This window comes from Carcharhinus amblyrhynchos, chromosome 8, assembly GCF_965287045.1.
Source record: "Carcharhinus amblyrhynchos chromosome 8, sCarAmb.v2.hapA, whole genome shotgun sequence".
Classification (NCBI taxonomy): Eukaryota; Metazoa; Chordata; class Chondrichthyes; order Carcharhiniformes; family Carcharhinidae; genus Carcharhinus; species Carcharhinus amblyrhynchos.
The window spans coordinates 122656888-122675075 of record NC_137331.1 but is presented as its reverse complement, the minus strand read 5'-3'; the positions used below and the strand labels follow the sequence as shown (position 1 = coordinate 122675075).

At 46.7% G+C, this 18188-nt stretch overlaps 1 protein-coding gene across 1 annotated transcript in view; it reads right to left on the bottom strand.

Moving 5' to 3' along the window:
- LOC145346876 (cadherin-2-like) overlaps window positions 1–18188 on the bottom strand; it is a 193790-nt gene that overhangs the window by 58801 nt on the left and 116801 nt on the right. Inside the window, exons 4-5 of the mRNA XM_080194737.1 lie at window positions 1569–1739; window positions 514–669 (exon numbers count right to left, since the gene is read on the bottom strand). Coding sequence (XP_080050863.1) covers window positions 514–669; window positions 1569–1739 — 327 coding nt within the window. The remainder of the gene's footprint in view (window positions 1–513; window positions 670–1568; window positions 1740–18188) is intronic.

The following is an 18188-nucleotide window of genomic DNA, read 5'->3' as shown; positions in this document are numbered from 1 at the left end:
GCCTACTTGTGATGATAATAAACAAATAAGATGGTACACATGGCTGTCACTAAGTGATGGAGGGACTGAATCAATGATTGAAGGTGCAATTTAAAGTAAGAGTAAAATAAAGTTTATTTATTAGTCACAAGTAAGGCTTACATTAACACTGCAGTGAAGTTACTGTGAAATTCCCCTAGTTGCCACACTCCAGCATCGTTCGGGTACGCTGGAGGGAGAATTTAGCACAGCCAACGCACTGACCAGCTTGTCTTTCAGAATATGGGAGGAAACCAGAGCACTGAAGGAAACCCATGGAGACATGGGGAGAACGTGCAGACTCTACACAGATCCAAGCGAGGAACTGAACCCGGGTCCCTGGCGCTGTGAGGCAGCAGTGCTGACCGATGTGGCAGCATACCACCCTTTGTCGTAACAGTTTTGAAATTTGGTAACCTTGTGCGTGTCCTGACAAACACACGACGACACAGCTTTGGCAACGCACACTCTTTCCTGGAATATTCAGGAACTTACATGGTAGGAAGCTATCTGTTCCCGATCCAAAGGTTGGGTCACGGAGAGCTCGCCGGAGATTGGGCTAATGCTGAAGATGCCAGTCGGTGGCTGGTCAGCTCCTGGCCCAGTCACACTGTAGCGTAACGAACGGTTTTTGTCCCGATCAGATCGGATCTGGAGACACACAGGAGAAGAGAAAAGCTTAGGAGGTAATCATTACTGAGAGGGGGGAGAGCTTGAGTATCTTTCATGACCATGGGATATCCCAAAACCAGTGAGGTACTTCCAAAGTCTTGTAAGATAAGAAGCACAGCAGCCAATATTAACACAGCAAGATCCCACAAAGAATCCCACAGATCAGATCAGATTCATTTGACGAATAAACACTGGCCAGGAAGATGGCATTTATCCCTTGGCTCTTCTTCAGAGTTGTGCCGTGGGATCTTTTATGTTTACCCTGGAAGCCCAGCTTAACTTCTCATCTGAAAAACAAAACACTGCGCCTCTGGCAGTGCGGCACCCTCCCCAGTGCTGCACTGGGACCGTCAGCCTAGAACTTGTGCTCAAGTCTCTGGAGACGTCTTTGAACCCTCAAATCTTCCAGCACAGGAGTTGAGAGTGCTACCCGCCAAAACATAAGACAGTAAGACATAGGAGCAGAATTAGGCCATTCAGCCCGTCGCAACTGCTCCGCCATTCAATCGTGGCTGGTAAGTTTCTCAACCCCATTCTCCTGCTTCCAGCCCCCTGACCCCGGTAACCCTTGATCCCATTACCAATAAAGAATAGTTGACCCAATTTTAGAAAAAAAAAGCAACATTACTGACGCATCTGGGCCATTGACTAGCTCGAGTAGATTTGAGCAGCAAGGCTAGTAAATCCCCTCAGCTTGAAGGGACTGCGTGGCTATCACCTGGTGAACAGAAGGAAGTTTTTATTCAAATGATTAATCTGCGAGCAATAAGAGGTCGAAGGTCATGTAAAATTCCATGCAAAACCAACCTTCTGTCCACCTCAGCACCAATGGGTGTTCTTGCGAGCCTTGTATCGAATGAATTAGAACGGGCCCTTACCCTGACCAGTTCCTGGGGGAAGGGACCACGAGAGTTTTCGGGAACATTGATCGGTGGGATGACCCAGTCCCTCTTCTGGCGTTTCAACTGCCCCTGGTGCTCTAACGGGAGCTGCGGAAACACAATGTCCGGAATATTCCGAGGTGGGACGACGCCAGTCGACTTCCAGGTCTGAAAATACACATTAAATAAAAAGAGGGAGGGGGGAAAAAAAGAAACAATTAGTGGAATTTAATTGGACTGAATATACCTGCTTCACCCCCTTTCCCCAGACAGCAGTGGACGCTGGGTCACTAAATATATTCCATGCGGAGTTAATACAGTCTTGAAAGACAAGGAGAGTTAAGAATTATATATGAACATCTCAAATTGGAACAGGAGCAGGCCATTCAGCCCCTTGAGCCTGTTCCGCCATTCTCCAAAATCAGAGAACCATAGAAACCCCACAGTGCAGAAGGGGACCATTCAGCCCATCGATGCTGCACTGACTCTCCAAAAGAGGATCCCATCCAGTCTCAATCCTCTGTCCTATCCAGTTAGCCCCACACACGTACGTACCACGGCTGATTCATTAAATCTGCATATTTTTGGACGTTAAGGGGAAATTTAGCACACACCTAACCTGCTGGACTGTGGGAGGAAACTGGAGCGCCCGGAGCAAACCCAAGCATGCACAGGGTGAACACGCAGACTCCACACAGTGACCCAGGGCCAGGAAGTGAACCCGAGTCCGTGGCGCAGTGGAGCCGCAGTGCTAACCACGGTGTTGCCCCTGGATGGGTTTTCCAGAGCAGTTTATGTTGATCAGCTGACTAGAGGACAGCCTATTCCAGATCTAGTACTGCGTAATGAGAAAAAGGCTAATTAATAACGTTCTTGTAAAAGAACCTTTAAGGATGAGCGCCCACAATAGAAAGAACAAAGGTACAGCAAAGGAACTGGCCCCTTCTGCCATCTCCTCTGGTAGCGCGTCCCAGGTGCCCACCACTCTCTGCAGAAAGGAACTCCCCCGCACATCTTTCCTAAAAACTTTCCCCCTCATCTTGAGCCTGCGTCCCTTGTAAATGACATTTCCACCCTAGGAAAAAAAGTCTCTGACTATCCACCCTGTCTACGCCTCTCATCATTTTGAAAACCTCCATCAGATCACCCCTCAGCCTCTGTCCTTCCAGTGGAAACAATCCTAGTTTATCCAACCTCGCCTCTCAGCCAACACCCTCGAGACCAGGCGACATCCTGGTGAACCTTCGTCGCACTCTCTCCAAAGCTTCCACGTCCTTCTGGTAGTGTGACGAGCAGAACTGCACGCAGCACTCCAAATGTACACATGACAGAATTTTACATTATGTTTAAAAAAGTGAGAAAGTTCAATCTGAAGCCAGGATGTTAAAGTTGAATAGAAGAAATTAAGAAGGTACGAGGGACAAGCTGACTGAGGTTGGTTGGGAAAATACATCAAAAGGAATGATTGAAGAGTATTCATTGTCTACACATAAAGGACTATTACACATGGCACAGTACCTATAACATTCCTAAAAAGACAAAATACCAGCCGACCATGGCTGACAAAGGGAGTGAAAGATTGTACAAGATTTAAAAAAAGATTAATAACATTGCCGGAAACATTAAGCTTGAAAATAAGGAAGTTTTTAAAAGGATACAGCAAAGGAAAGCCAAGACACTGGTAAAGAAAGAACAGGATATGAATGCAATCTAGCAAAAAACAAAAACAGACTATAAAAGGTTTTACAGGTACATAGAAAGGAAGACTTTGGTAAAGACAAAAGGGGCATAGATAAGGTACAAAGAACAACGAAGAACAGTACAGCACAAGAACAGCCCTTCAGCCCTCCAAGCCTGTGCCAATCACGTTTACCTATCTGGGTCAATCACTTCTATCCCTCTATTTCCCATTTGTTCATATGTCTACAAAGATAAGTCCTAGATGTGGCTAACGTAACTGCCTCAACCACCTCGCTTGGCAGTGCATTCCAGGCCCCCTTCTGTGTGTAAAAAAAAACTTCCCCCACACATCTCCACTGAACCTTCCCCCCTTATCTTGAACTCGTGCCCCCTTGTAATTGTCATTTCTGCCCCTGGGAGAAAGCTTCCAACTGTTCACCCCATCTACACCCCTCATAAATTTTATAATCTTCTAAGAGATCGCCCTCCCAGCCTCCGTCTTTCCAGGGAGAACCATCCCAGTTTATTCAATCTCTTCTCATTGCTAATTTCCTGGTAGACCTTTTCTGAACCCTCTCCAAAGCCTCCATCTCCTTCTGGTAGTGTGGTGACCACTGTGCGGTAGATAGTCAGCATCTTTTTCCAAAGGTAGGGGAGTCTAAACCTAGGAGGGCATAGGTTTAAGGTGAGAGGGGAGATATACAAAAGTGTCCAGAGGGGCAATTTTTTCACACAGAGGGTGGTGAGTGTCTGGAACGCGCTGCCAGGAGGTAGTAGTAGAGGCAGGTACAATGTTGTCTTTTACAAAGCATTTAGACAGTTACATGGATAAGATGGGTATGGAGGGATATGGGCCAAATGCAGGCAATTGGGACTAGCTTAAAAGGTTAAAAACAAAGGGGCAGCACAGACAAGTTGGGCTGAAGGGGCTGCTTTCATGCTGTAAACCTCTCTGACTCTATAAAGGGTATTAGTTCAGACATTCCAGAGACACTCCCATTCTAGAAACAAAAGGAACTGCTTTTAGAAGATCGCAGTTTCGGTCTCAATCATTCCCTCGTGACACGAGCCAACTGTCTTCATTCAGCCTTAACGAAATTCTTTCAGGATCCCTCTCAATTGAGGCAGAATTGATTAAAAGAACAAGGGAAACATTTGGTTGGAAATAGGATTTAAGTTGATAGAGACAAGTCCAGACCAAGTTCACCACACTAATCCGAATACAGATCGGATAATCCGTTGAACTGTAATTGCATAAGTTCCGCGGGGAAGCAGACTCCAGATTCCTGTCACGCATCCACGCGAACATACGAAAAAGGAAAAGTGCGCCATTCGGCCCCTCGAGCCTGTTCCTTCGTTCAAGGAAATCTTGGACAATTCAGTGCCTTTATCAATCCCACACTATTCCCATAACTTTTTAAACATTCTTAAATCAGAAATTGTTTGTTTGAATTCCACATTCCCTTTGACCCTCAAAAACATTTAATTCCCTTGTCTAAAAGTTTATCTACTCCTCCCATAAAAATATTCAGTGTCCCCCATCTCCACTGCCTTCTGAGGCAGGGTCTTCCAAAGTCCCATAATGCCCGTAGAGTGATTTTTTTGAATTCTAGGTCTAAAAGAGTGGCTTCTAATTTTTGGATAATATCTTGCAGTTCTAGACTCACCAATAAACAGAAGTAACTCCTCTCTGTCAGGATAAAGGGGGGGCGGTTTAGAACGGAGTTGAGGAGGAACTTCTTCACTCAAAGGGTGGTGAATCTCTGTAATTCTCTGCCCGTTGATGTGGTGGAGGCTGCCTCGCTAAATATTTTTAAGACGCGGGTTGATAGGTTTTTGATAGGCAAGGGGATTAAGGGTTATGGGGAGAGGGCAGGAATGTGGAACTGAGCCACGACAGATCAGCCATGATCTTATCGAATGGCGGGGCAGGCTCGAGGGGCTAGATGGCCTACTCCTGCTCCTATTTCTTATGTTCTTATGTTCTGTCTATCCTATCATTCTCCTTGTGTCTGCATGGGTTTCCTCTGGGTGCTCCAGTTTCCTCCCACACTCCAAAAGATGTGCGGGTTAGGTTGATTGGCCATGCTAGATTGACCCTAGTGCCAGGGGAATTAGCAGGGTGAATATGTGGGGTTGGGGGAACAACAGGATGGTGGTCAGTGCAGACTTGATGGGCCAAAATGGCCTCCTTCTGCACTGTAGGGATGCTATGATTCTAAACATCTTGAAATCTCTAATTAAATCACCCCCCATAAACTTCTAAACTCCAGGGTACACACTTATGTGACTTCTCCTTGTAATACAACCTGTAAGAGTACAACGTCACCTGTCGTAAGTCTCCCCACTGCACTCCCTTCCATGCTTTCTACTTTATGGTGTCCAGAACTGCTCAAAGTAACTCCAGATGTGGTCTACACTAATAGCTGAAGTACGACTTCCACATCCTATACCTCTCAATTAAAAAGCCCCATTTCATTTGTATTTTCAATTCTATTTTTGCAGATGTCAACGACAATTTAATAACTTATGTACAGAAGCTAAACTGGACTAGCCATATGAATACTGTGGCTGCCAGAGCAGGTCAGAGACTAGGAATTCTGCGGTGCTATTTTCCTCCTGTTTCTGCAAAGCCTGCTCACCATCTACAATAGACAAAGTCAGGAGTGTGGTGGAATACTCCCCACTTGCCCGGATGAGCGCAGCTCCAACACTCGAGGAGCGTGACACCAACTAGGACAAAGCAGCCCACAAACATTCACCCCTTCACTACCGACGCACAGTAGAAGCAGCGTGTACCATCTGTAAGATGCTCTGCAGGAAGTCACCAAGGCTCCTTCAACAGCATCTTCCAAATCCATGACCTCTACCATCTAGAAGGTTGAGGGTAGCAGATACTGGGAACACCACCACCTGGAGGTTCGATTTGATTTATTATTGTCACATTTATTAGCGTATAGTAAAAAACATTGCTTCTTGCACACTAGACAACGCATACCATTCACAGAGAAAGAGAGGGTGCAGAATGTAGTGTTACAGTCATAGCTAGGGTGTAGAGAAAAATCAACTTAACGTGAGGCAAGTCCATTCAGGAATCTGACAGCAGCAGGGAAGAAGCTGTTCTCCAGTCGGCTGGTACATGCCCTCAGGCTTTAGCATTTTTTTCCTGATGGAAGAAAATGGAAAACAGAATGTCCGGGGTGCGTTGGGTCCTTATTTATGCTGGCTGCTTTGCCGAGGCAAAGTGTAGACAGCGTAAATGAATGGGAGGATGGTTTAAGTGACAGTCTGGGCTTCATTCACAGCTCTTTGTAGATTCTTGCAGTGTTGGATAGAGCAGGAGCCATATCAAGCTGTGATACAATCAGAAATAATGCTTTCTATGGTACATCTGTAAAAGTTGGCAAGAGTCGTGGTGGACATGCCAAATTTCCTTAGTCTTTTGAGCAAGTAGAGGCGTAGGTGGACTTTCTTAACCGTAGTGTTGGCACTGGGGGGAACCAGGACAGGGTGTTGGTGATCTGGACACCTAAAAATTTGAAAGCTCTCCAAAACTTTTACTTCAGCCCCATTCACGTAGACAGGGGTATGTTCTCCAAGCCACTCACCGTCCCGACATGGAAATACATTGGCCGTTCCTTCACAGTCCCTGGATCAAAATCCTGGAACTCCTACACCACGCGTGCTACAGCTGTTCAAGAAGACAGTCCACCCAAACCTTCTCGAGAGCAATAAAGGATGGGCAATAAATGCTGGCCTAGCCAGCGACACCCACATCACACTCGTGAATATATTTTAAAAATATGCTCATATGACTTCATCAGCAACTTATATTTATATAGCACCTTGAATAGAAGAAAATATCCCCAAATTCCATAGCTAGGAAATGGAAGAAAGATAGATTCCCCTCTACAGTATTCACCTCACCACTTCACAGGAAGTCTCACATTTGTGGCAAGGACATTTCTTCTAAATTCCTGATTGGATTTTTATTTTTTGCGTGTTGATCCAAGATGGACGGCTCACATTGGCTCCCAGCACAGGAACATCACGGTTTTTAAATTTGCATCCTGGAGTTCAGATCTTTATTCCGTCGTCTCCTCCAAGCTCAACACTCCTCGGACATCCCCAGGCTCCTCCAGTCCTGGCCTGGAGCAGATCTCTGACTCTCATCACTCATCGGTGGCCGCGCCTTCAGCCCGGATCCCAAGCTCTGGAATTCCCTCCTTCAACCTCTCCTCTTCCTGTTAACACGCTCCTTCAAACCGAGCTAGCTTTCGGTCATGTCTAAACATTAACACGGCTCGACACGGTTTGGTGCATTGGCCATTCCAAAATTTCCCACGGTGAGCCAGGTTAGAGGGGTTAGCAGGGTGAGATTACAGGGATTGGGCTTTGGTGGGATTGTTGTCAGTGCAGACTCGATGGGCCCAATGATCTCCTTCTGTGGTCTACAGATTCTACACTTTCTATGGTTCTATGATATCGATCATGTCTGAACATCCCTCCGTGGCCTGATGTTTCGTGAGGTGCCAGTAAAGGAGCCCTGCGACGTTACAGGTGCAGTATAAAACTTTCAGAGTGACGATACTGGACCTCAGGAGCAGAAGGCAGGAGACGAACCTCAAGTCCATTCTAGCATTTGATGTGGACCATCACGGTTTCAGTTACATCCTGACTGGTCCACATCAAACACAACTACCCACTTTGGTTCTGCAATTTTACCTGATAGGAAGCAAGTTGACTCCCCAGCCTCTTTGGGTACAAGAGGGTCCCAGATTTCCACTCTGCAAAAAAGAAGCTTTTCCCGAAAATCACCCCTGAACACACTGGCTCTAACCTGCAGGACTGAAGATGTGCTGGTTAGGGTGCATTGGCCGTGCTAAATTCTCCCTCAGTGTTCCCGCACAGGCGCCAGAGTGTGGCAACTAGGGATTTTCACAGTAACTTCATTGCAGTGTTAATGTAAGCCTTACTTTGTGACACCTAATAAATTCATTTTTCAAAAAAAAGTTTAAAAGATTTTAGCATTTAAAAAAATTTCTTCACAAAAAAAATTCATCAGCACGAAAAGTAGTTGGGGCCAAATTACCGCGATTTCATAGAACAGGAGGCCATTCAGCCCTTCGAGCCTGCTCCACAGTTCATCACCATCATGGCTGATCATCCAACTCAATAGCCTAATCCTGCTTTCTCCCCATAACCTTTGATCCCATTTGCCCCAAGTGCTCTCTCCAGCCGCCTCTTCAATACATTCAATGTTTTGGCATCAACTACTTCCTGTGGTAATGAACCCCACAGGCTCACCACTCTCCGGGTGAAGAAATGTCTCCTCACCTCCGTCCGAAATGGTCTACGCCGAATCCTCAGACTGTGGAGAAATTAGATATAGCTCTTGGAGCTCAAGACGCATGGGAGAGAAATCAGGCTGTTGAATTTGATGATCAACCCTGATCAAAATGAATGGCGGGGCAGGCTCGAAGGGCCTGTCCCTGCTTCTAGTTTCTAATCAATGACAGAAGCCAGGCAAAGGCAGAGCGCCAAGAGAACAATCAAAGAGGTTGGGGGGCGGACGTCTGGGATGAAACGGATGATGCCGTGAGGCCAAAGCTCTTCAGTTTTGCTTCTGGGAAATTTGGAGTGAGCAAAATCTCAGCCCTCCTGAGGAAAGATAAATCTGCCTCATACCACAGAGGGGGAAGACTTGGAAAGGTCCAGAGCTGCTGAATCAGGACAGCTGGAGTGTTTAAAAGTCATTGCGCCTCTTGACTGCTCATTAATGTCCCATAAAATTAGGCTAAAAATAAGAGGTCTGTAGATATAACGAGAGTCATCGGAAGTTTACGGCCATTATAAAAGTTGATCAATCAAGATTTTAAATATTTACCCAATCCCATTAATGCCTCTCTCACTAACAAACCATGAGAAACATTTGGGTTCCGTCCACAGGCCGAGTAAACATACTCCAGCACGCGACAGCTGGATTGTGTAGCGTGTCCGCACCAAATACATTCCTTCACAGCTCCTTACCCGGAGAACAAAACCAAAAAGCGATAACTGAGCGATGCCGTTATTTACAGGGACATTAGGGTAGTCTGAAGGGTTCCAACGTCTACAAGAGGTTAACTTGCAACTTTCCGTCAGCGACTCTGAAACGCCAACTTTCTGTTGCTGAATGTACAGTGTCATCACAAAACTGTTCCCAGCGGCTCGGGGAATCGGTAACCAGGGGACACAGATTCCAAGCGACTGCAGAGATTTTTAAAACATAGATGTCCCAAACACTTCATATTACACAATACTTCGGAACTATGTACTTGTAATGTAAGAATTTGCACATGGCAAGTAATAACTTCCAGGGAACCTGGTTTGGCGACGCTGGTTGAGGGATAAGACCATAAGATAGAAGGAGCAGAATTAGGCCACACAGCCCCATCGAGTCTGCTCCACCATTCAATCATGATTGACATTTTTCTCATCCCCATTCTCCTGCCTCCTCCCTGTAACCCTTGGTCCCTTTACTGATCAAGAGCTGCCCATCTCTGTCTTAAAGACACTCAATGACCCGGCGTCCATAACCGTCTGTGGCAAAGACTCCCACAGATTCACCACCATCCAGCTGAAGAAATTCCTCCTCGTCTCAGTTTTAAAGTAGCGTCCCTTCACTCTGAGCTTTCCCGTGTGGCAGCTCACTGGGGTCTTGTTCCATCACGTTCTCACCGGAACAAGGGAGGTTAAGGGGTGACCTGAGAGAGGTTCACAAGATTATGAGGGGCATGGACAGGCTGGATAGTCAGATGCTCTTCCCCAGGGGAGAACAGTCAAGTACTAGGGGACATAGGTTTGAGATGCATGGAGAAAGTTGAGAGGAGATGTGCGAGGCAAGTTTTTTTTTTAAACAGAGTGGTGAATGTCTGCAACGTGTGGGAAGCTGGGCCAATCAGGAACAAGGGTGTGCACCCTGGGACAGATATACAAATATATATAAAATTATAAAATCATTCACTAATAATCTTGTTTCAACAATGAAAAATTTAAGTCACAGCAGCACATCGCAAAGATGTTCGGGTTAGGTGGATTGGCCATGCTTAACGTTGGAGGAGAGTCAGTACAGAATCGATGGGCCGAATAGCTTCCTCTACACTGCAGGGGTTCTACGAGTTGCCTCCAGTTTTTACACCTCATTTGCAGCAAATTGGTTTCATTTCTCAATATAAATCCCTGCTCTCTGTGGAAGCAGAGTTATTAATATATTCTCCTCGGGTCACTGCCTGTGTGGAGTTTGCACATTCTCCTCGTGTCTGCGTGGGTTTCCTCCAGGTGCTTCGGTTTCCTCCCAGAGTCCGAAGGCGAGTGGGTTAGGTTGAATGGCCATACTAGATTGACCCTCAAGTGTCAGGGGATCAGCAGGGTAAATGTGAGGGGTTATGGAAATAGGGCCTGGATTGTGATCGGTGCAGACTCAATGGGCTGAATGGCCTCCTCCTGCACTGTAGGGATTCTATCATTATTCTTTTCTCTTTCACGTGTGCACCCAGCTTCCCATAAAATACACTGATGCCAACATCCCAGTGAGATTTCCCTCCCCAGAGAAAGGTGGCTCCAGAATTCTCTGATACCAAAATTGAGCATCACATCCAAGTGTCAATAAACGTCATGGAGACAATGGCGGAGATGGTGCTGTGGTAGCAATGTTCATGGATGAATAATCCAAACATCAAGACTAAATTCTCTGGGAGTGGGCATTCAAGTCCCACCCTGGCAACTGGTGGAATTTAAATTCATTTCACTTAATCTACAATATGAAAGCTAGCCACAGTAATGGTGACCATGAAATAAGAACATAAGAAATAGGAGCAGGAATAGGCCATCTAGCCCTTCGAGCCTGCCCCGCCATTCAATAAGATCATGGCTGATCTGAAGTGGATCAGTTCCACTTTCCCGCTTTCTCCCCATAACCCTTAATTCCCCTGTCTATCAGAAACCTATCTACCCGTGACTTAAATATATTTAGCGAGGTAGCCTCCACCACTTCAACGGGCAGAGAATTCCAGAGATTCACCACCCTTTGAGTGAAGAAGTTCCTCCTCAACTCCATTCTAAACTGCACTCCCCTCACCCCCCCGCCGCTTATCTTGAGGCTGTGCCCTCCAGTCCTGCTATCCTTTCTAAGCAGGAAGAATCTCTCTACCTCTACTCTATCCATCCCCTTCATTATCTTATATGTCTCTGTAAGATCCCCCCTCAGCCTTCTAAACTCCAAGTACAGACCCAGTCTATTCAATCTCTCCTCATAGGCTAACCCCCACATCTCCGGTATCAGCCTAGTGAACCTCCTCTGCACTCCCTCCAAGGCCAATATGTCCTTCCGCAAATGCGGCGACCAAAACTGCACACAGTACTCCAGCTGTGGCCTCACCAGTGCCCTGTACAGTTGCAGCAAGACCTCCCTGCTTTTATATTCAATCCCCCTCGCTATGAAGGCCAGCATCCCATTCGCCTTCTTGATCACCTGCTGCACCTGCAGACTGGGTTTTTACGACTCATGCACAAGGACCCCCAGGTCCCTCTGCACTGTAGCATGCTGCAGCTTTTCGCCTTTTAAATAATAATCCCTCCTACTATTATTTCTACCAAAGTGGATAACCTCACATTTGCTAACATTATACTCCATCTGCCAGGTCCTCGCCCACTCACTCAGCCTATCCAGATCCCTCTGCAGACTTTCCACACCCTCCAGGCAATTTGTTTTACCACTCATCTTCGTGTCATCAGCAAATTTCGTCACCCTACACTCAGCCCCCTCCTCCAGATCATCTATATAAATGGTAAATAGCTGAGGCCCCAGCACTGATCCCTGCAGCACTCCACTAGTCACCAACTGCCAACCAGAATAGCACCCATTGATACCAACTCTCTGCTTCCTATTAGACAGCCAATCCTCTATCCACGCTAACACCTTACTCCCAACTCTGTGCACCCTAACCTTCTGTAGCAACCTTTTGTGAAGCACCTTATCAAACGCCTTTTGGAAATCTAAAAACACCACATCCACCGGTTCGCCTCTGTCTACCGCACTAGTCACATCCTCATAGAAATCCAATAAATTCGTTAAATACAAATCAGTGTCAATTATTGTATAAACCCATCGGGTTGTCACAGTAACTTCATCACAGTGAAGCCTAATTTCAGGTTATTCCCCGGAGCGTAGAAAGCTAAGCGGTGGTCTTATAGAGGTCGATAAGATAATGAGGGGCACAGATCAGCTAGATAGTCAATAGCTTTTCCCATAGGTGGGGGAGTCTAAAACTAGAGGGTGAGAGGGGAGAGATACAAAAGAGTCCAGAGGGGCAATTTTTCCACTCAGAGGGTGATGAGTGTCTGGAGCGAACTGCCAGAGACAGTAGTAGATTTGATTTATTATTGTCATCTGTGTTAGTATACAGTGAAAAGTATTGTTTCTTGTGCTCTATACAGACAAAACTTACCACTCATAAGAAAGGAATCGAGACAGTGCAGAATGTAGTGTTACAGTCACAGCTAGGGTGTAGAGAAAGATCAACTTAGTACGTGAGGCAAGTCCACTGAAAAGTTGACTGTAGCAGGGAAGAAGCTGTTCTTGAGTTGGTTGGTATGTGACCTCAGACTTTTGTAGCTTTTTCCTGATGGACAAAGGTGGGAGAATGTCTGGGCTGCGAGGGGTCCTTAATTATGCTGGCTGCTTTGCTGAGGCAGCGGGAAGTGTAGACAGAGTCAATGGATGGGAAGCTGACTTGCTTGATAGATTGGGCTACATTCATGACCTTTTGTAGTTCCTTGCAGTCTTGGGCTGAGCAGGAGCCCATACCAAGCTGTGATGCAACCAGAAAGAATGCTTTCTTTAGTGCATCTGTAAAAGTTGGAGAGAGTCGTAGCGGACGTGCCAAATTTCCTTAGTCTCCTGAGAAAGTAGAGGCAGATACAATTTTTTAAAAAGCATTTGGACAGTTACATGGATAAGATGGGTACAGAGGGAAATGGGCCAAATGCAGGCAATTGGGACTAACTTGGTGGTTAAAAACTGGGCAGCATGGAAATGTTGGGCTGAAGGGCCTGTTTCCATGCTGTAAACCTCTATAACTCTAACCCTACTTGTGACACTAATAAATAAACTTTAAACTAATGTCCTTTAGGGAAGGAAAATTGGAGGAATTGGAGTTGGTTGATGTAAATGTGTAATAGCCCAAATTGCAAAGCATCATAAGAACATAAGAAATAGGAGCAGGAGTAGGCCATCTAGCCCTTCGAGCCTGCCCCGCCATTCAATAAGATCATGGCTGATCAGTTCCACTTTCCCGCTTTCTCCCCATAACCCTTAATCCCCTCTCTTATCAAAAACCCATCAACCCGCGTCTTAAAAATATTTAGCGAGGCAGCCTCCACCACTTCAACGGGCAGAGAATTCCAGAGATTCACCACCCTTTGAGTGAAGAAGTTCCTCCTCAACTCCGTTCTAAACCGCCCCCCCTTTTATCTTGAGGCTGTGCCCCCGAGTCCTACTGTCTTTTTTGAGCGGGAAGAGTCTCTCCACCTCTATCCTATCCATCCCATTCATCATCTTATACGTCTCAATGAGATCTCCCCTCATTCTTCTAAACTCTAACGAGTACAAGCCCAGTTTATTCAGCCTCTCCTCATAGCTCAACCCCCTCAACTCCGGTATCAGCCTAGTAAACCTCCTCTGCACTCCCTCCAAGGCCAAAATATCTTTGCGCAGGTGCGGCGCCCAAAACTGCACACAGTACTCCAGCTGCGGCCTCACCAATGCCCGATACAGCTGCAGCAAGACCTCCCTACTTTTATATTCAATCCCCCTCGCTATGAAGGCCAGCATCCCATTCGCCTTCCTGACCGCCTGCTGCACCTGCAAGCTGGGTTTTTGCGACTCATGCACAAGGACCCCGAGGTCCTCTGCACCGTCGCCTGCTGCAGTTTTTCGCCATGTAAGTAATAGTCCTTCCTACCATTCTTCCTACCAAAGTGGACCAGAATGAGCAACACAAACAACCTGAAATTAAATTGACATTTACACTTATGGGTTTGGTCCTTTTAACTGATAGAGCTGAAGACCTCTCATCAAATCACCTCTCTACTAGCTCCTCTCGCAAGAGAGCAGCCCCAACTTGTCTAATGCACTCGTGCAGCTCGGGTTCCCCATCCCTTGGAACCATTCCCGTGAATATTTTCACCCAGTGTCAGCCTAGCTTTGGAGTGGGACTTGAACACCATAACCTTCTGACTCAGAAGCTAAGAGTGCTGCCCACTGAACAAAAGATGACTTAAGAGTGGGAGGAAACTCAAGAGTGAGACAGAAGCAAAAACACTGGCATGGACCACTTGGGCAGACTGACTTGTTCATTCTAACGCTGATTTGCACTGCGGCACATAGCTACTGGCAAGGATGGCTTCCATTTGCGTACATCCGAGAAACCCCCGTCTACATTTAAACACCTGCGTCAGTAGGATTTCAGACACGAACACACTCCTACCTCACCCACATGCGCTAGGATCGGGAGGCAGCCTGTGGTGGCCACAATCTGCTCTGTTAAAGATCTGCCAATTCCATCTGGGCCAGCCCAAACCTGGCACTTTCTACTTGAATGAATAAATAACTGCCTCAACCATTAGACAAATAACAACTTGCATTTACTTGGAACCTTTAGCGCGGTTAGCATTGTTGCCTCACAGCGCCAGGGACCCGGGTTCAATCCCCACCTCAGGTCACCGTCTGTATGGAGTCTGCACATTCTCCCCGTGTCTGCGTGGGTTTCTTCCAGGTGCTCTGGTTTCTTTCCACACTCCAAAAGACGTGCAAGTTAGGCGGACTGCCATGCTAAATTGCCCCTCAGTGTTCGGGAGATGAGTGGAGTAACTATGTGGGGTTAGGTGGACAGGACCTGGGTGGGATTGTCATCAGTGCAAACTCAATGGGCCAAATGGCCTCCTTCTGCACTGTAGGGATTGTATGATTTTGTGTTTCTAACACAGTAAAGTAGCCCAAGGTGCTGCACAGGTGCAGGAGTGTTAACAGATACGAGTAATACAAGGAGATATTAGGGCAGATCACAGAAACCCTACAGTGCAGGAGGCCATTTGGCCCATTGAGCCTGCACCAATCTCACCCAGGCCCTTTATCCGTAACTTCACTTTATTTGCATGCTAAACAGACAAAGCAGCCAGCATGATTAAGGGCCCCACGCATTCCAAATGCTCTCTCTTCCACCTCCTGCCATCGGGAAAAAGATACAAAAGTCTGAGGTTACGTACCAGTTGGTACAGGGCGGCACGGTAGCACAATGGTTAGCACTGCTGCCTTACAGCGCCAGGGACCCGGGTTCAATTCCTGGCTTGGGTCGCTGTCTGTGCAGACTCTGCACACATTCTCCCCGTGTCTGTGTGGGTTTCCTCCGGGTGTGTGGCTTCCACCCACGTTCTGAAAGACGTGCTGGTTAGATGTATTGACCCAAACAGGTGCCGGAGTGTGGCGACTAGGAGAATTTAACGGTAACTTTATTGCAGTGTTAATGTCAGCCTTACTTGTGACTAACATAAATAAATAAACTGCCTCAGGACCAGCTTCTTCCCTGCTGCTGTCAGACTTTTGAATGGACCCACCTCGTATTAAGTTGATCCTTCTCTACACCCTAGCTATGACTGTAACACTACCTTCTGCACTCTCTCCTTCCCTTCTCATTGAAAGGCAAGCCTTGTCTGTATAGCACCCAAGAATTGACACTTTTCACTGTGTGTTAATACATGCGACAATAATAAATCAAATCAATGGTCATCTGGGACAATGGCAACTTTACCCTTTACTCAGATAATTGCTGCTATTTTTAAATTTCTCAGAGGTTTGCCTGCAGATTTGCTCCTCATTATTTGGGGATTTACAGTAAACATCAAGCAATGTAACAGTCCCTTTTTCTTGTTCTTCCGCTCTAACCAAATAGGTTTGGTCTTTGAAACGTCTAGAATGCCGACTCTCCACCCAGCAGTATTATCTTTAATCAATGCCATCACTGCCCCCAGCATCTCCTCTCCTTCCCGAGCCTTTCTGAATAGGTCAGCTATTTCCCAATCCTGTCCGGGTCAGTGTTAGAATTCCTGCTCTTTTTACACTTATTCTTTATTCCGTTGCTGTGTGTTCTCTCTCATTTCCTATGGCTGCTGCCTCTTCGCTGTAACATCTATTCCGGCACCTCATTAACACGGTTCCAGTTACCCTCCCCGCAAGGGCACTAGTTCCAGCTCTGATCAGTTCTTGAATTAGAGAGTTTTACAGCACAGCTGGAGGCCATTTGGCCCATCGAGTTCGCACTGGTTCGCCAAAGAGCTACCCAGCTAGACTCGATCTTGAGCCCCATCTCCGCAGCTCTCTAAATCCATCACTTTCAAACGCGTGTCCAGCTCTCTTTAGAAACTTCCTATGGAATCTGCCTCCACCATTCTCCCAGGCAGCGCTTTCCAAATTCCAACAACTCTGAGTGAAGAAGTTGCTCCTCATCTCGTTCCTAGTGCTCTTGCTGACCATCCTGAAATTGGGACACCCTAGTCACTGACGTAGCAACTCATCCGATGAAGGAGCAGCGCTCCGAAAGCTTGTAATTCCAAATAATCCTGTTGGATTTTAACCCGGTGTTGAGACTTCTTACTGTGCCCACCCCAGTCCAACGCCAGCATCTCCACATCATACAGAATCATAGAACATAGAACCCTTCGGCCCATCAAGTCTGCACCAAACACAATCCCACCCAGGCCCCATCTCCATATCCCTACATATTATACCCCCTAATCCCCTCTAACCTACACATCCCTGGACACTAAGGGGCAATTTCTTAGCATGGCCAATCAACCTAACCCACACACCTTTGGACTGTGGGAGGAAACCGGAGCACCCGGAGGAAGCCCACGCAGACACGGGGAGAATGTGCAAACTCCACACAGACAGTGACCCGAGCTGGGAATTGAACCCAGGACCCTGGAGCTGTGAAGCAGCAGTGCTAACCACTGTGCTACTGTGCCACCCCAACTAGCGGAGACAGAATATCCTTTACCCTGTCAATATACTTCATAATTAAGAACACCTCAATAAAGGTGACTTCTAAACCTTCTCGACTCCAAGGAGATAAAGCCCAATTTCTCCAGTCTTTCCTTCTGTCTAAAAATCCTCATTCCTGGTATCATTCTAGTAAATCTCCTCTCACTCTCTCTCTTGGGCTTTCACATCCTTCCTTAAATAAGGTGCCCAGAACGGAACACAATATTCCAAATGTGGGCTGACCAAGGGTCTAGATGACAAAGGGTCATCCAGACTCGAAACGTTAGCTCCATTCTCTCTCCCCACAGATCTGCTGAGATTTTCCAGCATTTTCTGTATTTGTTGTGGTCTGTCCAATGATTTGTAATGGTGTAGCATCAGCATCCAGTTTGTACAAGCCCCAGCACCCCAACCCAAAGACCTCTTTCCTGCACTACACCTCCATCACGTGTTCACCCGCATTACCGTGCGGTGTCTGAACTCATTAGCTTGTACTCATGGCACTGGGAGCAGTCCACATATTGCCACCACTTCTGTTGGATTCACCCTCACTCCCGAGACAGACCCCATTTAGAGTATTGCGAGCAGTTCTGGCCCCTTTATTTAAGGATGGACGTGTTGGCCTTGGAAAGGGTCTAGAGGAGGTTCACAAGAATGATTCCTGGACTGAAGAGCTGGTCGTATGAGGAACAGTTGAGGATTCTGGGTCTGTACTCATTGGAGTTGAGAAGGATGGCCGGGGGAATCTCATTGAAACTTGCTGGATACTGCGAGGCCTGGATAGAGTGGACACAGGGAGTCCAGTAGTAGAAAAGCTAGAACCAGAGGGTCACAACTTTAGACTAAAGGGGCAATCCTTT